General features: G+C 34.1%; 3 protein-coding genes, 1 long non-coding RNA gene and 1 pseudogene across 6 annotated transcripts in view; 3 read left to right on the forward strand and 2 right to left on the reverse strand.

The window, feature by feature from the left end:
* The window catches only part of LOC124459203 (neuronal cell adhesion molecule-like), a 34,232-nt gene that overhangs the window by 4,198 nt on the left and 7,038 nt on the right, over positions 1 to 22,996 (reverse strand). The window lies entirely within an intron of this gene.
* On the reverse strand, positions 4,055 to 6,993 carry LOC124459206 (nuclear pore membrane glycoprotein 210-like). Its single transcript, XM_047008728.1, has 5 exons — positions 6,812 to 6,993; positions 6,544 to 6,605; positions 6,308 to 6,397; positions 5,619 to 5,706; positions 4,055 to 4,168 (listed from the first exon to the last, which is right to left on the reverse strand). The coding sequence occupies exons 1-4, from the start codon at positions 6,985 to 6,987 to the stop codon at positions 5,669 to 5,671; spliced, it is 366 nt and encodes a 121-aa protein (XP_046864684.1). The 5' UTR covers positions 6,988 to 6,993; the 3' UTR covers positions 4,055 to 4,168; positions 5,619 to 5,668.
* Positions 8,292 to 8,639, forward strand: LOC124459211. Its single transcript, XR_006953507.1, has 3 exons — positions 8,292 to 8,375; positions 8,459 to 8,536; positions 8,617 to 8,639. It is a non-coding gene; the product is annotated as an uncharacterized LOC124459211 (long non-coding RNA).
* LOC124459205 lies at positions 12,846 to 14,194 on the forward strand. 3 transcript variants are annotated; one of them, XM_047008725.1, is made up of 4 exons: positions 12,846 to 13,377; positions 13,528 to 13,740; positions 13,950 to 14,014; positions 14,098 to 14,194. In XM_047008725.1, the coding sequence occupies exons 1-3, from the start codon at positions 13,189 to 13,191 to the stop codon at positions 13,971 to 13,973; spliced, it is 426 nt and encodes a 141-aa protein (XP_046864681.1). In that variant the 5' UTR covers positions 12,846 to 13,188; the 3' UTR covers positions 13,974 to 14,014; positions 14,098 to 14,194. The 3 variants fall into 3 exon arrangements, with proteins under 3 accessions (XP_046864681.1, XP_046864683.1, XP_046864682.1); XM_047008727.1 differs by having other exon boundaries at positions 13,528 to 13,734; XM_047008726.1 differs by having other exon boundaries at positions 13,528 to 13,734; positions 13,950 to 14,194.
* Positions 16,474 to 21,259, forward strand: LOC124459296 (annotated as a pseudogene).

Here is a 22,996-nt window from a genome sequence, read left to right on the forward strand (position 1 = left end):
TAATGTAGTTTGTGTAATGGACGCTTTACAAAAACGTTTTTTCGTCACATTGCATAATGAAAATTTGACAGAGCAGGTATACTTGCTGTTAACCGAAGAGAAGCTTCTTTTATTGTGAGGAGTTAATGATAAAAAAGATTTCCTCATAATTTTGACAAAAAAGTTGCCTTGAAACTAAAGGATGTTGGAAACTTTGTATCAACTCATTGTGCAAAATGACGTGGAAAGTTGTGTAAATCGGTTATTAAAAAAACTTTAATATCGCAATATCTACGATATGCATAAACAGTTCTACAAAATACACTGCCATTTTTAAAGTTCTGTTGAACGAAAATATAATTAGAATAGTAAATTTTTGGAGTCATATGCCCTTTAAAAATAACATTAGTATCATCATATGTTTGTAAATGATGATCGTCCAGGTTAATAAAGTCCTGAGAAGGACTGTTTTGATGTTGACTGACGTTTCGACAACCTTTCATCTTCAGAGTCAAATGAGGAGTAAACGTCAGGTTAGCCGTATTTGTTGTCTGATTCTTACGTCATTGTTGTTCTTGTTGTTTGATGTAATAGTTGATTCGTCTGTGACAGTTAAATCCGTGCTCGTATCAGTCCTGGTGGATTTGATAAACGGTTCTTCCTGCCGGAACGAACAAAATTGCAGCGGTGGTTGAACCAGAGTTGTATGTTGCAAACGTATGTAGTCGTTAGCAAGTTGCTTGTCGTCAAATGATCGTAATAAAGTAAATGGTTTGAACCAGTCAATGATTTCAGTCAACAACATCAAAAACAGTCCTTCTCAGGACTTTATTAACCTGGACGATCATCATTTACAAACATATAACGATACTCCCGGGTTCAAACCATTTACTTTATTACGATCATTTGGACGACAGAGCGAACAACTTGCTAACGACTACATACGTTTTGCAAGCAACGTCAGACGCATACGCCAACAACTCTGGTTCAACCACCGCTGCAAGGATTTTGGTCTCGTTCCGGCAGGACTTAGAATTAAGTCTCCGTTGAACACACAAGAGGCTATTCAGATTATCAAATCCACCAGCAGACGACTGATACGAGCACGGATTAACGACTGTCACAGACGAATCAACTATTACATCAAACAACAAGAACAACAATGACGTAAGAACCAGACAACAAATACGGCTAACCTGACGTTTACTCCTCATTTGACTCTGAAGATGACTACCGCTAAGGTTGTCGAAACGTCAGTCAACAACATCAAAAACAGTCCTTCTCAGGACTTTATTAACCTGGACGATCATCATTTACAAACATATAACGATACTCCCGGGTTCAAACCATTTACTTTATTAGTATCATCAGTCGCCACGTAAACAACAAACCTGATGTTCCAAGTACTTGAAATATTGAAGGATTATTAACAGATATCGTAAGCTTCATTTTGCGACAATCATCAAAAAACAATAAATCGTCGTTTTCTAAAAAAATTATTCATAAGTTAAATAACTTCAATTAATAATCACGCCTAAACTTTTGTACGTAAAGTTTCAATGTTTAGAAGTATTTAAAAAAGGATAAATTATATCTATCTTTAAACATGTATTATCGAAAGAAAGGATGAACTACGTATAACTGATTCTAAACATTACATGTTTGTTAAACAATATACGTATCTACAACAAACCTGATAAAGAAAATGCAGCAGCAGACACAGGAATCTTTAACTTTGTACCAATTTCAACTTCAACTCTTGAGGGGACAAACTTTAAGTTGTCCGGAGGCAATATATAAACCTAAAATACAACAAGTGAATTAAAAAACAACCATTTAAAGTTTTCTTCTTCAAGTTACGCATACACACCTTTGATTGACCATAATGCAATAAATTCTCAGTGTCATGAGCCTTCACAATAGTGAATCCAGAGTCAGCAGTCGTAGTGAGAAGACCTCGAATGTTGACACTTGCAATAATCGTAGCATCAGAAGGCCACGAGTATTGTCCACTCCCCCCTGTGGCGTAAAAAGGTAATGCACAATGCTACATAAAGTATTTATATTGTATACAACGTGATCTACGTAAAATAACTGGTTAAACTTTTGGAAAGCGAAAACAAAAAAACAGCAATTTCTTTATGTCAAATCCTCTTCCCTCCCTCCCAACATGCAGTAAAATTAGGTTCATGTACATACTTCAAGTTGGTATTTGTAATGATCCCAACCATTTAGTATCCATTGAAACGCCAAAACAGCAGGTGTCACGGTGACAGGATTATAAATAATAACATTTTGTTTACCACGTACGGGAGTATCGAGGACCGCATTTTCTCCAGTGATAATTGACTATAAAATGGAGTAAGTGAACATTACATAACTTGACAATAATATTGATATGAAAATCATTATTGAGCAGCTGGCATCAACTTCTCCACAATAATGAAACAAACTGTGATATCCTTCACTTTATTAGTATAACGACCTACCGTACAAGGCATTTACGTATGATTTACATATGAGCGTTTAAATCTGATCAGTGAGAAAATAAACTTTGTAATCCATACAAATATCCATTACATAGTAGTACATATGTATGGTAATCAACTACACAACACAAAACATTCAAATTGTTACCGTAATCTTAGACAGTAAAGCACGCAGCACTATTTTCCCACTGGTCAACGTCTTAGTCTCATGATACGATCCATTATCAGATGAATAAGAAACATCGAAATGGGATTTTGGAAATTAAGTTGTGATTTGAATGTTACCACCAACATAAAGTTTATGATTAAGTTTGTTAAAGACGTTCACTGTGACAAAACATTCACGTTTACTTTCTAAGATCCAAACATCGCCAGAAGTGATAGAAAATCCTAAAAAATCATAGAGACGGAATCATCTCAATGTTAACATTACATGAAAACTTTCTTGATTTTGCTTGAGTTTATGTGATAAATATTTACGTGATGAAGCAACAGTAACAACAGCTTAAGCAACGCACGAAAATTGAAGATTTCTTTCATAAGACTATTGATGTGGTTTTCAAATAGTTAGCAAATGTTCAAGTTAATACGAGAGAGTTGTGAGATTTCTATAAACGTTAAGCTGAAAATATCAATGATATTTTACAAATCAAAACTTAAACGTCACAGGTAAATGTGCTTTAACTCTTTCATTCAATGAAATCAATAACAATTTTTCCAAATCCTTTCTAACGCAATTTCTTCGCCCAAGTTTTGAAATTTTAACGTCGTTTCGTGTTTGAAAACAAAATTTGGCGCCAAAAGTTTTGCCTTGCAAACGTCACAACTTGCGCTCAGTGATGTCACACGAACACGCTTTAATAATGAATCAAGCACGTGCAAATCACGACGTCCATAATCATTTTAAACAGTTATGAATTCAAGAATTACCTAGATGAGGTTCATCAACATAAATATAAGCTGTTGGTTGTCTTGTAGATATTTGATCTTTCATGTCTCATCATTACGTTAAAGATTAAACCAAAGTATCCATAAAAGTACCTACGTAATGTACTACAAGTATCTACTGCCGTACCATAAGTACATGCTGTCTATTGTATTGTACAGTGAAACAGAAATACGTACATACACAATGATTTTAAGAGAAGCTAATAAAGAACATGCATATATAAATGTTAGCCAGCCTCCCCCCTCCTCTCGCGCGACAATTGTCAACCCACCCAGTCCATAGTGTGCACAAAAGAATACTTTTATCAACAAGGGTGACTTGTACATACCAAAGAACAAAAACCTACCCCTCAGTCCAGAAGTACACACAAAAAGATACTTTTATCAACGAGGGTAACTTGTGTATAACCAAGAACACGAGCAATAAAATTAGATGATGGTTCATGAAGAACTGCAACAGTTGTATTGCTTAGAACAAACTCAAATTGTGTTGACGGCATTTCGACATCTAATGATAAAATGATGTTTTACAATTTTTAATTGTACAATTACTTTTCTTAAATCATTGATATTATTAAAGTAAACGACAGCACGGGAATAAGAAATGTAATTATGTTTACCTATCATAGAGTTTTTTGTCGAAATCTTTTGACTGTGTATTTGACAGCAGTATTTATCACAATGTAGACATCCCTCGATGGAATTATTAAGTTATCAATCACCAATAACTTTACTTCGTCAGATTGAACATCCTAAAAGACAACATGAACGTAAAAGTACAAGAAACATCAATAAATAATCTTAGAGTTTTCCTTCCAGCAATAAATTCCATTTGCGATATTACATTTTAGTGTGATAAATGGAAAAGTTTCTAATTTTGTCAAATCGTTCTGTTTTTACGGTAAAGATTAAATTGAGCGTCGACATTTTTCAATGACTTTGCCCCAAGCCTGGAGCAGCTAATCTTTGTGACGTCACGCACAGGATTCGTTAATACGAGAAATAAGTATATGCCAACTACCTTGGATGACGTCAGAATTAGGCTAGACCCAGACCTCGCGCCACGACGGACAAGGTTCATTAAAAGGCAACTTAAAAGCGTTATAATAAGCCGACGATTTGACCGAAGAATTAAAAATTTTTATTCAAGAACAATAATAAAAATTTTGTTAGTTGGGGCACTTTAATACGTAATAAAACCATGTTTATGAAAAGACGATGTTGAGTTCAAATGTTTTATTTATAATTAAACTGCATCATTTTGATTCCACCCAAACATTGCAACAGTTATTGCAGCTTTTCTCCTATTTTTTTCGGAAACAAGGAAACGTTTCTTCGAAGTTTTCTAATTTACTCACGCTCTCAGATTGATATTTTTGCTTTTTTTATAACAAAGGAAATACGCTTATAAGCTACGTACGAACATCGTTATAATTTTCATCTCCGAAAACAAAACTCACGTGATTAGTCTTTTCACAAAAATAACATAAAGTTTCTAACAATTTATTTGCAAATTGCAGAGAAGTCGCACTGACAGTACGGATCCAAAGATAATACAATGTAAAAAAAACACAGTCTTTTGACTCCCATTTAATTTTGATTCACGTACGTATTATGAGAAGAACATCCATTGACTTCAATTTACATTTTGAACAAAACATATCACAAGCTTATGGTGTAAATAACCACTTCTTGTCTTACAATCGACGGTTTGCAAGCTGAGCGATTTTCTCTTTAAGATCTAAAGTGTAATGTCCATGGTTATGTAGAAGCACGCCATGCACATATTGGACGTCAAGTTAAGTCTCTCAATGAAACGTTAACACGCGATGAACTAGTGCTTAAATGTCTCGTCCATTTTAGGGAAAATAAGAATTCATTAAACGCTCAAAATACGTAACAAACTATATAACATAGGAATTCTTGAATACGTGTGAATTGTTTGCACATTGGAAAACAACACTGTCTGGCTCGTTGTTAGATTTGTGAATTGATCTACGACGTATGGACTATGTTTCATACGTGCATAAAGCTGTCCAAGAAAGACTTAAGTACTACGAAGTACCATCCTTTACATAACCCACAAAATTTACAATAAACGCAACAATTTACAAATTGCCTAAATCATTTTTAAATGGGACAACTTAAACTGTCTAGTGTAAGTTGTGAATACATTAACGATAATTTATATATTTAGCAAACCTGGAAGGTTGGATGACTTAATTTTGCTCTGACCAGTGCTGTTCCTGTTGTTAGGCCTTCAACAATGATACTGCTGCCCCATTAAACCCTAAAAATAAACAATTTTCATGAGTTAAGTCCAACTTCGACAACAGCAATGTGGTAAACATAGAAGACTTGAAGAACTTCTGGTGATTTTCCCAGTAAAAGTTCATGTGTTGTAGTTTGGATTTGAATACAATTTATTTTGCTGACGAATACATCAGCACGAATGACATTGAAAGTTACTGAAAGTAAAAAAAATCAGATAAAATCATGATCTTTGCTTAAATGTATTGAAGTGAAAGGGAGACACTCTTACAGCTGAAATTGCAGATATATCTTTTTAATACAAGATGTTTGTGCTTGTGTTACAATGAGAAATTACTCTTTCCTCATTAATACACAAACATTTAGACAATGACATACATCACATTACAAGATTACAATTGGCATTTGCATTTTCTCTTGAAATTAAGGAGATTACACACACCAAATAAAATATTTAATATATAAGATATCTTTTAGCTGAAAATAGCTAATTTTAGTGTCAAGTAAACACATCTGTCACAGAGATCATTTATTACTAGACATGATCAAATTTCAATTTTATTAGAAAAATCCCTCATACAATGACACAAATAGTTTAAAATCATCAAGATTTGACAAACCTTTCTCTTCAGCAACAATTATTGCAGTTTGCTTTTCAGGTTTTGATGACTGTGATGTGACTATTGCCTTTTGACTACAGTCATTTTGACCTAATGACAAAAATAAATAATCTTTCTTTTTAGAAATCAATACTAGTCTTGCTGGACGTTATATTCATTATCATTCATGTACACATTCACACTGACTGTACACCGAATAATTTAAAGCATAATTTAGTGGGAAAAACAAAATTCACTTTTCTTTGGTGAAATACCAATAACAGGTCGAATTTCGGCAATCTTTGGTCTTGAAGAACTCCTAAAATCAAATCACATTATACGTTATAAGTCTTTCATGTTTCTTAATTCTAAGGAATTTTACCAGTACACAAATTGGGAATAATATCATCTTAATCAAAGCCGTTTTTTAAACCTTTCATCTTACATAATATACATATAAACAAAGACTCAATAGAAAGTCATATATAAAATTAAACACGTGCAAATATGTTCATTTCAACGAACCACTTATAGCAACCACTCTGTGCCCAAACAGTAAAGTTGACGTTAGCTGAGCCTGCCGTAGAATAAGGAAGAAGGATGCTTAAAACATTCAAAGCATCAGGTTGTTTTTCACAGAAAAATAAATCAAATAATGAAAGAAAACATTTTAACAAAAGAATCTTCCTAAACCCCGCCATTTTTGGAGTTTAGACGAACGGTATGTTTCGTATTTCTTACATAAAGTCCTTCCTACAATAAATAAGAAGTAAATTTACCCAAAAATGCAAATTATCTTTTTAAGAAAATAAACACAATAATTACAATCCACTATTTTCAAAAGCTTATATCCGCTCTGCATGTGAAATTTATAAGCAATTTTATTGACGGTTGAAGTAGGGCTGTATTAAGAGGAGGGCGTCAAGGCAGTTGCCAGGAGCCCAGCGATTTTGAGGGCCCCGCGCAAAGCGAATAATTTCAAAGGAAATGTTGTCTTTTGTGGCAAGTGCAATGCAAACTTCATATTACAGAGAAAATTTCGAAAGATTGCTTGTGCTTCCATTAGATGTTAGACATAATAAACGTGCAGGTTGTTATTGAGGTGTTAAATATTTGTCATGGATAGCATTAATTATAGTGGAATTTGCGTTAAATTGGCATTTTTGTTTTCACACATCAATGATTGGCATTTAAAAGCTTGGGGGACTAAAATTCCAGCCATTCATGCATTAATTTGTGACTTTTATTTCTTTTTCATTTAAGACACGAAGGTGGTATTAAAAATAATTTGAGAATAAATTTAACATATTGTACAAAATTCAAAAAGTCTTTGTAAATAAACGCTTTTTCTACTTTTAAGACGTCGACCTTTATTATTGATACAGACCAGTGCTGACCAAGGCTAAATTTTTAGAGGAAAGGGGGTCTTGACGAGGCTGAAGCCATGTAAACATAAGTCACGTACGAAATGATCATATAGACGTTCACAACGTTTACTGAATTGACTAACAGATGTAAAATCATATAACTTACAAGTAATGATCACAATTATATTTGAAATAAGCTTACACACATTCCTACTGCACTATATAAGTGTGACAAAACTCGGCAGATTAAAAGCAAAAGGTCTGCAAGAAAATCAGTCAGTTTTTACAGTAACTTCTAATTTATAAATGATTCTCAAAAAGTAACAATACTATTATAAAATTATGTATAGTTGTATACTAAGTACTAAATACTCTTATTCTACAACTGGATTACTAGCATTCTTAAACAGCAATGAAAGTCTCCCAAATCAAGGCAACTAATAGTTAGATAATTCACCACTTACAGTAATTAGCAGCATTGATAAATTGTTTTGTCTTATTTTTCACTATCAATCGGTAAAACGTCGGATTATAATGTTTTACTTTAAAACATTTTAAAAGATTTCTTTCGTCACAGCATTAAATTCAAGCGCACATTTAAGAGTACTCTAACTTTAACATTTTTCTTTTCTTTAGTAAACTTTGCTCAGGTTGTCCCTGATGGAATGTTGGTGTTTTTTCCATCCTATACCTCGCTTGAGGTCGCTGTTCAAAACTGGAAGGTCCTGGATATCGCTTTTCATAAATCATATGATATTATTGATCACATCGTCTCATATACATTTTCTTTATCTATACCTTACAGACCAAAAATATTTGGCCGAGACTTGAGCAACGTAAACCTATATTCATCGAACCTCGAAGGAATGTTGAGTTTGCGGAGGTGATAGATTTTCATTTGTTCAGATCGTCTTCAGATGTGCTATAATATATTAATAATTAGTTCTAATATTGTATTTTCAGACTATGGATGGCTTTTATGAAAAGTGAAAAGCACCAAGTTTAAAGGAGCGATGTTTTGGCTTTATGTAGAGGAAAGGTATGAGAGGCGAATATTGTCCGATACATTGTTTTGGAGCACTATTTTTCTTTATAAATATTATAGTCCACAGTTAATCTTGTAGTTTAGTTGATCGAATATTGAAGACAATGATCAAGTTAATCCTGTAGTTTAGTTGATAGAACATTGAAGACTATGATTATCTTGTTACTATATCTGAGTACATCACAGCAACGTGATGTTATTATCTATGATATTAAAGTATGAAAGAAACTAGAACTGTGTTTTGAAAAGTCATCATAGTCCAATGTTGTTGTTGTAGTTCAGTTGGTAGAACATTGAAGACAATGATTATCTTGTTGCTATACCTGAGTACATCACAACAACGTAATGTTAATATCTATGATATTAAGATATGAAAGAAACTAGAACAAATCACGGATATAGTAGATTTCAAATAAAATATCCCATTAAAGCATTGTTAGTTGAAATATAAATAGCAAGTATGATTCCTTTCTTTACTTCCCCATTGCAAACAAGACTTCTCACCCTCCCCTCCTTACCGATTGTTTTTTGTTGACTGACGTTCCGACAACCTTAGCGGTAGTCATCTTCAGAGTCAAATGAAGATGACTACCGCTAAGGTTGTCGAAACGTCAGTCAACAACAAAAATAGTCTTTCTCAGGACTATACTAACCTGGACGATCTACATTTACAAACATGTAACATTAAACATCTTTTGTTTCTTTTATAAAATAACAGTAATGAGAGACAGTTGAATTAAAAATAGATGTTTTATTAAACCTCTTATTTTATTATACGTCTTTAAAGCTAGTATCTTGTGTAATATCATCGCATTGAATGCTCGTTGCTGTGAATAACTTTGTTTGCAAGTACGTTACTACGCTACCGTTAGTCCGTCACTTTGTGGGGTCGCTTTATAGGTGACTACGAAGTTTCATCTTCCGCTAAACTAGCTCATTGTGACTTAAACTATTTATATTTTTTTCTAAACTTCAAGTGCTATTTTTAGTAGTGTTTTACTAAAACTGGAAATAGTTCCCTCAAAAGCAATTTTTTCCAGCCTTACAGCTGTACTAAAGATGACATCACAAGATGTTGAAATATTCGTTGTCATGTTTATTAAATGAGTATTAACGATTCGGCTTCTACGTGGGCAAAATTGCTTTATTTATGCTGTTGTATGATTTGTATCATCTGTTTTTTGTAGCTGTCAAGATCATACAGAAGAAAAGTTAAAGGAAAAGACTGAGGATGATGCCAGTAAAGGAGATGGCAAAGAATCCGATAGCAATGTGCTGGAAAGTAACGATGAAAGCTCTGTAAAGAAAACATTGTAAAAAATGTTTGTCACGTGGAATATTAAAGTCAGAAAATAATGCTATGGCAAAATATAGAGTTTGAAATTTGAAGCGATATAATCTGTGTAATGCAAAAGTATTTTAGCGTTGGGGTGAGGTGAGGTGGGGAAGGGCAGTCAGGCATTAAATAGTACTTAGTAATATGACCGATTTTCCAATTGGTCAATCAGACCATAGGCGTCTCTAAAAAATCACTTAGCTAGCTAAATAGATTAAACAAATACATTAAACTCTCCTCATTTCATCGTAACAGACCGCGCACCGCAAACTTCTGTTTCAATGTTACGGTCTGTTGCAATGAAATGGGAGAGAGTTATCGTTTAATTATACAATTTAGCTATGTGATTTTTTGGGCCACCTATGATCAGACCATACCGATAAACAACTATTTTCTCTTTGCATTTTTCTTTGCTCTAGGAAGTATATGTATAGGGAGGGTAGCGAGTGGAAAAACAATGGAATTTTTGCCTTGTTGGATGAGGAAAATCCTTATTTTCAAAATCGTTCAACATTCGTGTAACGTCCAAGCGGCCATTTTGTTAGGATACTTTAAAGAACCGATGCTCAACAGAACCTTGAAATCAACATAAATTTTCGCTGTATGTGTTTTTTGAAAAATAAGTCAACCGATAAAAAACATCTCATCCATGTCATGTGCGCAGCAAAAATAGGTAGACACTAGACACTCAAATTGGGGAATGAACTCAACTCTACCATGAAGTGAGATTTAATACGTTATTAATATCAACTGGTACGTATAAATTGTTATTCCTTTATAGTAAATTGTCATCCATTATATAAATTATTCTGAAGGTCGTATACTGATAGAATGTTTCAACAGGATTGAAGGAAATGGGGAAAGACTTATCGACCAGTTTTCTGGTTATTTTACAATTTAATTGTGTTTAAGTATAGCCCTGGAAGGAAACATAGCCCATTGTGTTTAAACATAGCCCTGGAAGGAAATATGATGAAAAAGTTTATCAGTTTCAAAATATCAAATCAGTTTCACAAAAATTCGACACGAAACTTCTACATGCGGTTAGAAAAGATACAAAACTAATCAAACAGTGCACGAAACCTACAAAACACTGAAGGATAATTTTAACAAGAAAGGTTTACAGCCTGATGATAAAAAAATCCATAAAACGGTAAGCACGATTCAGACTTGGAAAGTTGTTTCAACAGTTATTGCTGAAAGTATCATTCCTGTGTGTACGATCCGTTCCATACGTTTATCATAAGTGCACTTGTTCTTTCATGAAACAGTTCAAGCTAAGCCTAGAGAAAACAAGATATCATGGAATATAACATGAGCAACAACATACAAAGAACACATGTTTGAGATCTACAAACTAAAAAAAATATCGTAAAAGAACATAAACTGGTGACAACACAAAAACGAAAAGAGAAAAAGCTCTAGAAAAACGTATGAACGAACGAAACATATTGATTGAAAAAACAAAATGAAATAATAAAGAAAGTTAGAATACTGCTGGATAACTGTGGATGGCTTGCTATGGGTAACTAGGGACACTGTAAAGCAAGAGTAGACTGTTCGACTAATGTCAGTGTACTGTTTGGTTTTGTTACATACATATCATAAACTTAAACTTAAAAAGAAGGGAAATAACATTAAAAAAGAGCACATAATGAAATAACAGACAACAAGATATTTAGCTAAGAAAATATGATTGGTTTTCATTGTAATAATTTGTCACATGAAAGGACGTTAATCATGCTATCTTTCTGCAAGTACGTATTAATTTCTTTTACATATGAAAAGAAGAAAACTACAAAGTAAATGACAGGTTTTTACTTGCTGTTTTTGTAAAAAATTTAATATTTTAATGCAAATACATATGAAAAGAACAGGTATACCTGTTCGTACGTGAACTGGTGTAAACCATAAACTATACCCAATGTTGCGTATACTTTTATTTCGTTTCCATCGTAGAAATGCGCAGAATACTCTTATTTTATGAATCTGACGATGAAATGTTTGACATATAAATCAATGTTACATGCGGTAAATGAATAATGGTTATTGGATTATTTAAAGATATTTTCTAATAAAATATTAAAGAATCTTACGTAGATATAACATGAAATACATAATGAAGAGACATTCACTTGAATAACACCATGCACTAACTACAACCTTGACTCGTTTACAAAAATGACAAGAAAAGTTAGTGAAAATTATAACAAAGTTGCAAAGTTAAACTATCGTGGATACATCGCACAGTTTGTTATTTTTCTAGTTCTACGATCTCTAGACATTGCTACATCTATAGCAGTTCTCGTAAACGCTTGGTCAAATAATGATGACTGGAAAAACATCGATAGTACTTACACAAACAAATCTATTGGAGAGGGAAGAGTGGATTGCTCAATCAACCTAAAAAAGTTTGTCAAGACCTTAAAGATTGGAAAGAACATGGTATCGATGCAAGTATTTCAAACTACAAACTGATTCTCTATTTTACCGTAATATTTGATGTAACGTCTGTCATTATCTTCTTAACACGTCTCGCATTTTGGTCACAGACCTTACGTAAAATATCAAAAGATGAAAAAGAAAAAAATTATACAGACGACAACATCGTTACAAGATTAACAAAAAACATTAGAATAGCTTTACTAACACCTATTGTTCGTGCTGTACCATTATCTTGTTTAAACACAGAACTTCTTGCTTTACGTTCCGGACATAATGGTCTCGTATGTATGGCGTGTATACTTGGAGAAAGATGTTTGTTTAAGCAACAATATGAAGCCATATCATAGCTGCTGCTTGTCCAAATAATTTCAAGTGACGTAAATTTATCAAACAAACGATTTTTATTGTCTCTCAATGAAATACGAAGTTTCAGATCTTGAGGACTTCGTACGTGGAACTAAATATAACAAAGATGGTGATTGTAGATACATGAATAATGAATTCAATAATAGAACATGCAGTAAATAGATAATGCTGCGGTATAGTCAATACATTGCAAACATATTTGTATTTTATTAAATCTATATTTAACACATCCTTAACATGACAATTTTCGTTCTACCATAATTTCTAATTAGCAGCAATTTTAAAAAACACTTGAGAAAAACGACGATTTATTTGAGAGCAAACATGTTTCGACATTATCAGAATGCCAGGTGTAAATGTAAATGTGCATGTACATGTACATGTAGATGTACATGTAGATGTAGATGTGAACGATAAACGCGAGATGGAAGTGGAAGCTGTTACAATGGAGACGAAAATCGACAAGGTTAGAAAAACATATGATTCTGAAATAAAAGAAATTCAGAAGAATCATAAGAAGGAAATTGGTAAGGTAAAAATGGATACTCAATAAATTTTAAGTCTACGTACGCATGGTGTTGATCAAACTAAACAGCGTCGATTACTCATCATTTGATTCCGCCAATTTTTTTGTTCATTTTTTTTTTCATGAAAAAAATAAACAAATAATTATTTCTTCTAGATGCGCAAAGATTTTCAGGAAATAGTGAAGCTAAAAAACTCTTTGAAAGAGGAAAATGTTTGGTTTAAAAGCGAAAAAGAAGAGATGGATGGTAGGATTAAGAAATTACGAGAAAAATTAAAACAAACAAAACATCAACTGGATGAGTGTGTCAAACGAGAAAATGATAAAGAAGTAGAGTTGGAAGTTGCCCATAATAAGATTGAAGTAAGAGTAAGTTTTTTTTGTAACTTTGTGTATATGTGACACGTTTTTTACGGTAAACAATCTATCACGTGTTGTATTCAATCCATCACGTGATGTATTAATCTATCACGGGGTGTATTCAATCTATCATGTGGTGTACTCAAAGATCCATTAAACTTTATCATATTCAAAGTTTTTTTATTGAAATTGTCTGATTCAAAATCGTTTCATTTCAGTCAATGAATCGTGAACGACATTAGACAACTTGAAAATTGAATACAATCAGAACAATATTGAACGGGTCCGGTTTGTTGCTTAACTTTTAACCCATTTTCCATCAAATTTTTACTTCTTTATCTTCTCTTTTATCCCATATCTTCCTAGGCCCGTTCATTACAGGATTTCATTTCACAATTAACAGAACTTCAGGAGCAATTTCAAACATTAGCGCAAGCTCAACATGAGACAAAATTACTTTGCAAGTAAAGTTCTATAAATTTACATATCCAAAAAAGTCACCCTGTTTCATATGGTGGACTTTATATAATCCATGTGGTAAACCGTATTGTCCATTTAGTGAACCATATCATTCATTTAGTCTTAGTGAACCATATTATACATGTATTGAACCGTATAATCTATCAAGTGAGCCGTCTTGTTATCCATGTAGCAAACCGTATTATCCATGTAGTGAACCGTATTATCCATATAGTCAACCGTGTTATCCATATAGTCAACCGTGTTATCCACATAGTCAACCATGTTATCCATGTAGTGAACTATATTATCCATACAGTCAACCGTGTTATCCATGTAGTGAACCATATCCATACTGTCAACCTTGTTATCCATACAGTCAACCGTCTTATCCATGTAGTGATCCGTATTATCCATATAGTCAACCGTATTATCCATGTCGTGAACCATATTATCTATATAGTCAACCGTGTTATCCATGCAGTAAATTGAATTATCCTAATCATAAAACAATTTTCTACATCGTCAAGGCAAAAGGATGAGAAGATCAAAAAAGAAAAACAGCGTCGAATAGAAACTGAATTGATTTGTGAAGTGAGATAGTTGTTATTATAATATTATCTATTTCAAGAAATACAGCATTGATTTCATAGTTTTTTCTTCTATTTTTTAGTTTCTTGTGAATTGTTGCTTTTCATCGATTTTGTTATTCGAATTTTTCGAAATTGAAATCTCGTGAAAAACATCTTAAAGTGAAACACGATGTGACGGAAGTGATGTGCCGATGTGATGTGCTTCATTGTAAATGAAGCACATCAGTTCAACTATATTCAAACTTTCTCAACAGCAAAATTCAAAAGAGACGCGAAAACACGAGATTTAGTATTCAATAGCAATCTATAATAAACGTATGAAAAAAAATTTTCGTTGCCAATGTCCTTTAATATAAATGATTGGAGTGACAGAAACACCAACTTCAAGGCAACGTTGTGATGAAAGAAAAAGAAATGCAAGAAGTATGTATTTTGAATGATTTTGGTTTTTTGAAATGCATAATTGCTTTTCTCTGTTAGGAACTTACGACGAAACATTGAAACATTACATTGGGGCGGTCACCTGTAAATCTGGTCGTGCTATGCAAATTTTTTTGTGTTTAATAATTGTAAAAACATTTTCTTTAAAAATGATTGATGATAGTGCTCTAAACTTTACATACCAGGAGTTCTACTTGCGGGCTTGCTACGCTAATGAAACATTTAAGTCACTAAAGCCTGTTTTCCACTTGCCACGTATTGTAACGTATCGTAGCAAAACGTAACATGGCGCATGCCTACTTATGAATTTGATGGTCAATAGGCGCAAGCACGCATGCGCCATGTTACGTTTTGCTACGATACCTTACGATACGTAGCTAGTGGAAAACAGGCATAAGTCAGGTTTTTTTATTGCCGATTTGATTTTATGACTTACCCATGGATTAGAAATGCTGCCTAGAAACATTCGTCTTTGCGAACTTCTTTGCCTTAGCATTTCATTTAGAACTGTGAAATTTCCTTAGATAGAGATGCATGAATATAATCTGTACGTTTTTTGTAGGCGGATTGTTAAACTTTTCCGTGTCTGTTTTTTAATAAATTTAATGCAAAGTGATCTGAACCCTCTGGATCAACGATATAAAAACGTTACTTTCACTTCATTGAGTGCTTGCTTTGCAAAAAAGTTAGCGAAATTCTGACGAAGAAATTAGTTTGCTGTTGATTTTAAGAAGCGCGATTTCTTTTGTCGCACTCCAAAAGTACGTATGAGAGTTATGGAACATTTAGAGTCCGTTGGCTCTTACTGATTTAAATGCTGAAAAGTCGTCTCGTGCTCTACGTATAAATATTTTTTTTTGTCCTCGTTGACAAAGCTATTTCTTCAGGCTGCAGCATTGAGTAAAAAATTGCAAAATCGTCTGAATGAAAAGACAGAAGTTGAGTTAAGAGGCGAAATCGAGAGGGTGTTTTCGGAATAAAGTAAATGGTTTGAACCGTAATTATAAGTGTTTGAAATGTAAATGGTTTCAACACGACAAAAAAAACAGATCATCGTAAAGCATAATCAAACTCGCCTCGTTTGTTTATTGTATTTTATTGTGTAAAAATTCCCAGTGTAACACGGCGTGTATATCTTTAGAGACATAATATGTTTATGCGTGTATTGCCGTGCAGGTAGCCGCACAAATATTTTATCTCTAATTATAAATTGTGTTCATGATTTAAGAATGCTTACAAAAAAGCAAAAATGGAAAACGATCGTCAGGCAAGCGTTATTTTACAATTTGAAAGTAAGTTACGCGAACATCAAGATAGTATTTGTGAACTGGAGAAGAGACTTCGAGGTAAGGAGACAATACGATGTCAGCTTCGTAATAAAGTACAAGAGTTGAAGGGTAACATTCGCGTCTATTGTCGTGTTCGGCCAAGTCTGCCTTCAGAAACTAGTGTTTCGCTCACTAATATGGAGTTCGCCAATGACACTGATATTATTCTACGCAATAACAGCAAGGTATGTGTTTATTTATGTAGACCTTTCAATCTTTTATTGGGAACATTACGCTGTTCCGTTTATTTATGTTTACGTACGTACATAAACATACCAACGTTGTTTGGTGAATATTGAAGATTGATTCAAATGTTTTGCGAACTTTCCTGTTTAGTCTAGTACTTTGTCTAAGAAAAGCCAACAAGCCAGAATGTCATTTTCATTTGACAAAGCATTTTGTCCAGAAACCACTCAAGTAACGATTTATCAAGAAACAGCACAGCTAGTTCAAAGTGTGCTTGATGGATACAATGTTTGCATCTTTGCGTATGGTCAGACTGGATCAGGTAAAACATTTACAATGGAAAGTGATATCAAAGGCCGTGATACGTGGGGTGTGATACCACGTGCTATGGAACAAGTCTTCTTTAGTGCCAAGGATCTCATGAGTAAAGGTTGGAAGGTAATAAATGTCAATTTTGTACACATAAAGTATATTATTAATGACGAGAGTTGACTTTTCAGAAAGATACATGTAGCTCACGACACATGATTATGTTAAATCGCTCGATTGGGGTTTTTCCAGCCATTTATTCAATCATGATTTTTCCCAAAACTTTATGTAGTACGAGATACAAGCGTCTTTTCTCGAAATATACAGCGAGACAATACGTGATCTCCTTGGAAACCCAGACAGCAAACATGAGATTAAACAAGTAACCACAAACAATGGCAAACAAGCCAACGATGTGTTTGTTACCAACTTGAAAGCCGTTGCCGTTACATCATCCGATCAAGTAAGTAGCATTCTATTTCGTCATCGGCCTAAGTCGTTACGGGGCCGTACGAAAGGCTGTAACACGTATGCTCAAGCAATATTTTTTTGAAGAGGTTTTTCACTTCAGTTTTTTGGAATTTGCCGTTGTGGAGTGAGTTATCTGTGTTGCTTTAAGTTTATATCGTTTTAGTTTATGCTTTCTATGTTTTTTTTAAACTTTGTTTCGTCTTAGTTTTACGTTTTTAGCTTTCTATTATTGAAGCAAACGATGATATCGTTGAATTTCATAATTAGTTTTCTCATACTAACATGCCGGCTACGTACGTCTCCTACGTGAATCGCCATCTTCTATGTAACGCAAAAAATTATGTGTTTGTAAATGTAGATTGTCCAGATTGGTATAATCCTGATATGTTTGTAAATGTTGGTCGTCCAGGTTAATAAACCCGGACCGACTACTAGACCAATAATCTTACAACCCTACATCACACAAAGCCACCACAATCAGAACATTAACAAGACGCGCACAAATCATATGTGATTCATAGGACGCTTTACAATACGATAACAACTATCTCAAACGTGTTTTTGACAAAAACAACTATAACTCTGACTTTATCAAACGCAACACGTACAAAACCAACGAACCCAACGAAACGAACAACTCAGTGACAACAGCAACGATACCTTACATCAAAGGTACGTCTGAGAATATCTCGCGTATCTTACGACCATACAACATACGTGTCGCACATAAACCAATCACAACGTTACGACAAGTGCAAACGAACATAAAGGACAAAGAACAACCCAACGAACGACAAGGTGCAGTTTACAAAATAAACTGCTCCGACTGCCACGCCTCCTATATCGGGGAAACTGGCAGGAACTTAAACATAAGACTTACTGAGCACAAACGAGCTACTAAGAAACAAGACAAAACTAATCACATTGCCGAACATCACCGAATCACAAAGCACAACATTGACTGGGACTCGGCAAAATGCATCACTTACAGTACTGACTATAGACAACGGCTTACATTAGAAAGTTGGTACACCAACTAGAAACAAACCCCCCTGAACAGATCACAGCAATTACTGGCACCTTAAAAACGACTTATTCACAATACAAACAAACGATCAACTAAAAAACATCACACTTCAAACTAATTCACAATGACAATACACAATTGACACCCACACATTACAACTAAAAACGTCACACCTAAATCACACATCACAACTAAAAATAAAATATTTCACTTCACACTAATCCACAATGACAATACACATTTCCTGCACACACAATACAATGACGTAAGAACCAGACAACAAATACGGCTAACCTGACGTTTACTCCTCTTTGACTCTGAAGATGACTACCGCTAAGGTTGTCGAAACGTCAGTCAACAACAACAAAAACAGTCCTTCTCAGGACTTTATTAACCTGGACGATCATCATTTACAAACTTATAGTTGACTCTCGGGCCCCTTCTGATCATCCAAAACACGCATATCAGATGAGAAAACTAAAATTGTTCATAGAAATTACAAGCAAGCCACATGAAATGCTTTTTCGAGTTGATTTATACAAACAGCCAGTGTATCCCCTTAAAAGAATCTGTGACAACTGTTCTTCTATTTGAATAGGTAGAATAGCAAAGTGGAAAAGTTGAATTTTTAGAAAGGCAATATATTTGCTCCAGTAAATCATTTGCCAAAGAACATGCTTTTGAGGGGTTTTTCGGAAAGGCTTCTAATGCAAATTGTACAAAGCTTGTAAAACCGGTTGCTAGTTTTCTCTTCCAAAATTCTCTTCTTTTCCCAATACTGCTATACAAAGTACTATCTTTCAAAAGAACTTAACACCACATATCATGAATATATGAGTACGAGCCTCTTCCCCCAGTTAACAATCTTTCTACACCCATGCTCGTCCAGTTACTCAGCATAAACAGTTACACTCGCTCTTTAACACTGGTTTGCGCATGCATCGTACTGTATCTTGTACAACTTCTATTTGTAACTGTTGACTCGTAGAATTCCTTCTAATTTGCGTTGTAATGTTCTACGTTGCGTACAATACACTGCTGTGTTGCATCTTGTTTGTAATTAATAAAATGCTTTACACTCACGTGTCATTTAAATATTCTAGGGAGCTTTAGCACGACTACGGCTACGTGTTTTTGTTGTCGCAACAATGTTTTTGCGCCAAAATGACGTAAGTCGTACTCGTAGTCTTTGCTAAAGCTCGCTATTATTTTGTTACGTACGTCATTTTTAGGTAAGTGAGCTTGTCATGGCATATTTACTTTTAAGAAACATGATTACAATGAGAAAAAATTTTCATACTCTAGGTGTAAAGTTTACTTCGAAAGGCTTACGAAATCGTTCTGTGGCGGATACAAACTGTAACGATCGATCTTCGAGAATTCACTCTGTCTTTCAACTAAAACTCGTCCGGGAGTAATGAGATTACTGGGGAACTAAGTCAAGGCAGGATTATGCATATTTATGTTTTTGTTTTCAGTTTAAGAATTTTTGAAATAGTTCGTCATATTAGAATATGGATGTTGACTATCGACTTAGTTCTATATGATTAGTCCAGCTTTTATTTTGCTTTATCACGTTTCCACGCGGTAAAACAGGGACTGCGCAGCGAAATCAAATCTGGAGGGGGGTTGGGTAAAGCCTGTTTTCCACTAGGCACGTGTCGTAACCTATCATAGCATGCGCCCTGTTACGTTTTGCTACGATACGTTACGATACGTGGCCATTGGAAAACAGGCTTAAGACATATATTAACTAAATATACTACGTCTTACCTTGCCTTTAATTTAGCTAAAATGTATAAATGTTAGCAAAAACTTTATCTGGGGAAAAAGTGGGGTGGGGGTGGTGTGTGCTTTAGTCCCCACTCTCTTTGGCGCCGTGGCTGTAAATGTCTCCTCGATATTTATTATATATTCAGTAGCAAAAGAATCTGCAAAATTGTTATCTATTGTTTTGCGATGACGATGAGCTAAATTTTTTCAGGGGTATTGAGTTTGGTTGATCTGGCGGGTTCTGAAAGAATAAGTCAATCCGGATCAACAGGATTAAGACTTAAGAAAGCTATACACATAAACTAGAGCCTCACACATTTGGGTATAGTCTTCAACTTCTTGGCTAAGAAGGTAAGCATATACAGATATACTTACCTTATGATGGATGAACTTTAATTCATTGACAGGAGATATGATTTTTGTATTTTATTGATTAACGCTGTGCACAATGCGATTTTTAAACATTACATAAATATAAGAAAAATATACACATCTGCAACAATAGACCGTTCTTTGCAATTCCAACAATAAAAAGTTGCATGTTTAGATTATTTATTCCAGAAAATAAATGTTTGCGTCTGTTTTTAAATTTACTCAATCATACGTAGCTATACTGTGTAGAGAGATGATAGTCAAATAAATTATAATACATTTTAGGCTAGTCACGTGCCTTATAGAACCTCGAAATTAACTCATTTGTTGCAAAACTCTCTTGGTGGTAACAGTAAAAGGTTGGTATTACTGAATATATGTGTATCAGATTTTCATCAATGTACACACGTCATTGTAGATGACATGAAGTATTAACATGTGTTAGTTGTGATAATTAGTGTATGTAAATAATACATTCATATTTCAGTTTGATGTTCGTGAATGTTTCTCCTCGCGAGGACTCTTTCCAGGAAACCCTATGTTCACTTCGATTTGCCACTCAGGTATGATTCGTATATGTCATAGCATGATTTCGTGCAATTCGGGAAAACATGCACGAGTGAGTTTTCAAAGACTATCGATATTGCACGAGTCTGAAGGACGAGTGCCTGTTTTCCCAAATTGCACGAGAAACCATGCTATTACTTATTAATAATATACATGAAAAAATTTCTCAATCCTGCCGGCAAGTTGTAAATATCGACCAACTCGTATTTTTGAATTCCGTGAAATATTACTTTTCACAACACCATAGCTTCCGCACACGCAGCTAGAACAAGGTATCTACTTTTAGCAGTGTTCATGTTTTCATACAGAAATAATTTGAAAACTTATTCAAATAATTCAAGATATTCCCTCATCAAAAGCACCTGGTCCAGACAATATTAATGTAAAGATCTTGAAGACTGTTGCCCCAATTATTTCATCGTCGTTGTCAAAGCTTTTCAATCATTGTATTAATTCGTGTCAATTTCCACAGTTATGGAAAACAGCCAAAGTTTTTCCCCTGTTTAAAAATGGAAATGCCACAGATCCAGATAATTATCGACCTATTTCTACGTTACCGATAATTTCCAAAGTTCTTGAACGTCATGTCTATAATTGTTTGGTTCGCGAATTTCAATCCAACGACATGTTTTATGTTCTGCAATCTGGCTTTAGGAATGGCTATTCTACTGAAACGGCTCTTATTAAAATTGTTGATCAGATATTATCTGATCTTGATAATGACAATCCTAGTGGCGTGCTGTTTGGAGATTTTAAAAAAGCATTTGATATGGTGAATCATAATCTACTTTTGGGTAAACTTAAAGCCTGCGGTCTTAGTACTAATTCAATCAAATGGTTCAACTCATATTTGTCAAACAGGTTTCAATACGTGTCAGTGAATGGCGTCTCCTCAGCTACAACTATTATTGATCGTGGTGTACCACAGGGCTCAGTCTTGGGCCCCCTGTTGTTTCTCATATTTATTAATGATTTGCCTAAATCAATAAAAAACGCCTCAACGAATATTTTTGCTGACGATACCACTCTTATTAAATATAATCATTACTCAGATGTTTCCTCTATTGAACGCATATTACAAGAGGATACAACTAATTTGAACTCGTGGGCAAATAAAAATTTAATGGTGCTTAGCTCTACAAAATCAAAAACTATGCTTATCACTGGAAAAAGAATTGCAAAGAAACTGGTAAATTCATCTACATTATTGTGTGTTCATATTAATGGGAATTTGTTAGAGCAGGTTTCCCACCAGAAGCTTCTGGGAATCATTTTAGATGAAGACCTAAGTTTTTCAATTCATATTGATAAGCTATGTTCCAAATTAGCCAAACGAATTGGCCTTCTTAAAAAGTTTAGATATTATCTACCATTGGATGAACGCATTGCGTTTTATAATGCCACTATTAAATCTGCTATGATGTTTGGTAGCTGCGTTTGGTCAAATACAACAAAAGATAACTTGGATCAAATTACAAAATTACAAAAGACAGCAGCTCGCGTAATTCTAGATGCCTCAACACGCGATAGAAGTATTCCACTCTTTTCCAAATTGGGCTGGATACCTTTTAGTAAGGAAGTGGAAATTAGAAAGGCCATGATTTGTCATAAACGTTTCTATGGTAACTGTCCATCTTATATTATTGATATTCTACCAACAAATGCCAGTCGCCACAATAGAAATACTCGTTATAAAGACTTAACTATTTGTTTACCCAAAACGAAGAGACAAAATGATG

The sequence above is a fragment of the Xenia sp. Carnegie-2017 genome, unplaced genomic scaffold, assembly GCF_021976095.1.
Source record: "Xenia sp. Carnegie-2017 unplaced genomic scaffold, XeniaSp_v1 HiC_scaffold_71, whole genome shotgun sequence".
NCBI lineage: Eukaryota > Metazoa > Cnidaria > Anthozoa > Malacalcyonacea > Xeniidae > Xenia > Xenia sp. Carnegie-2017.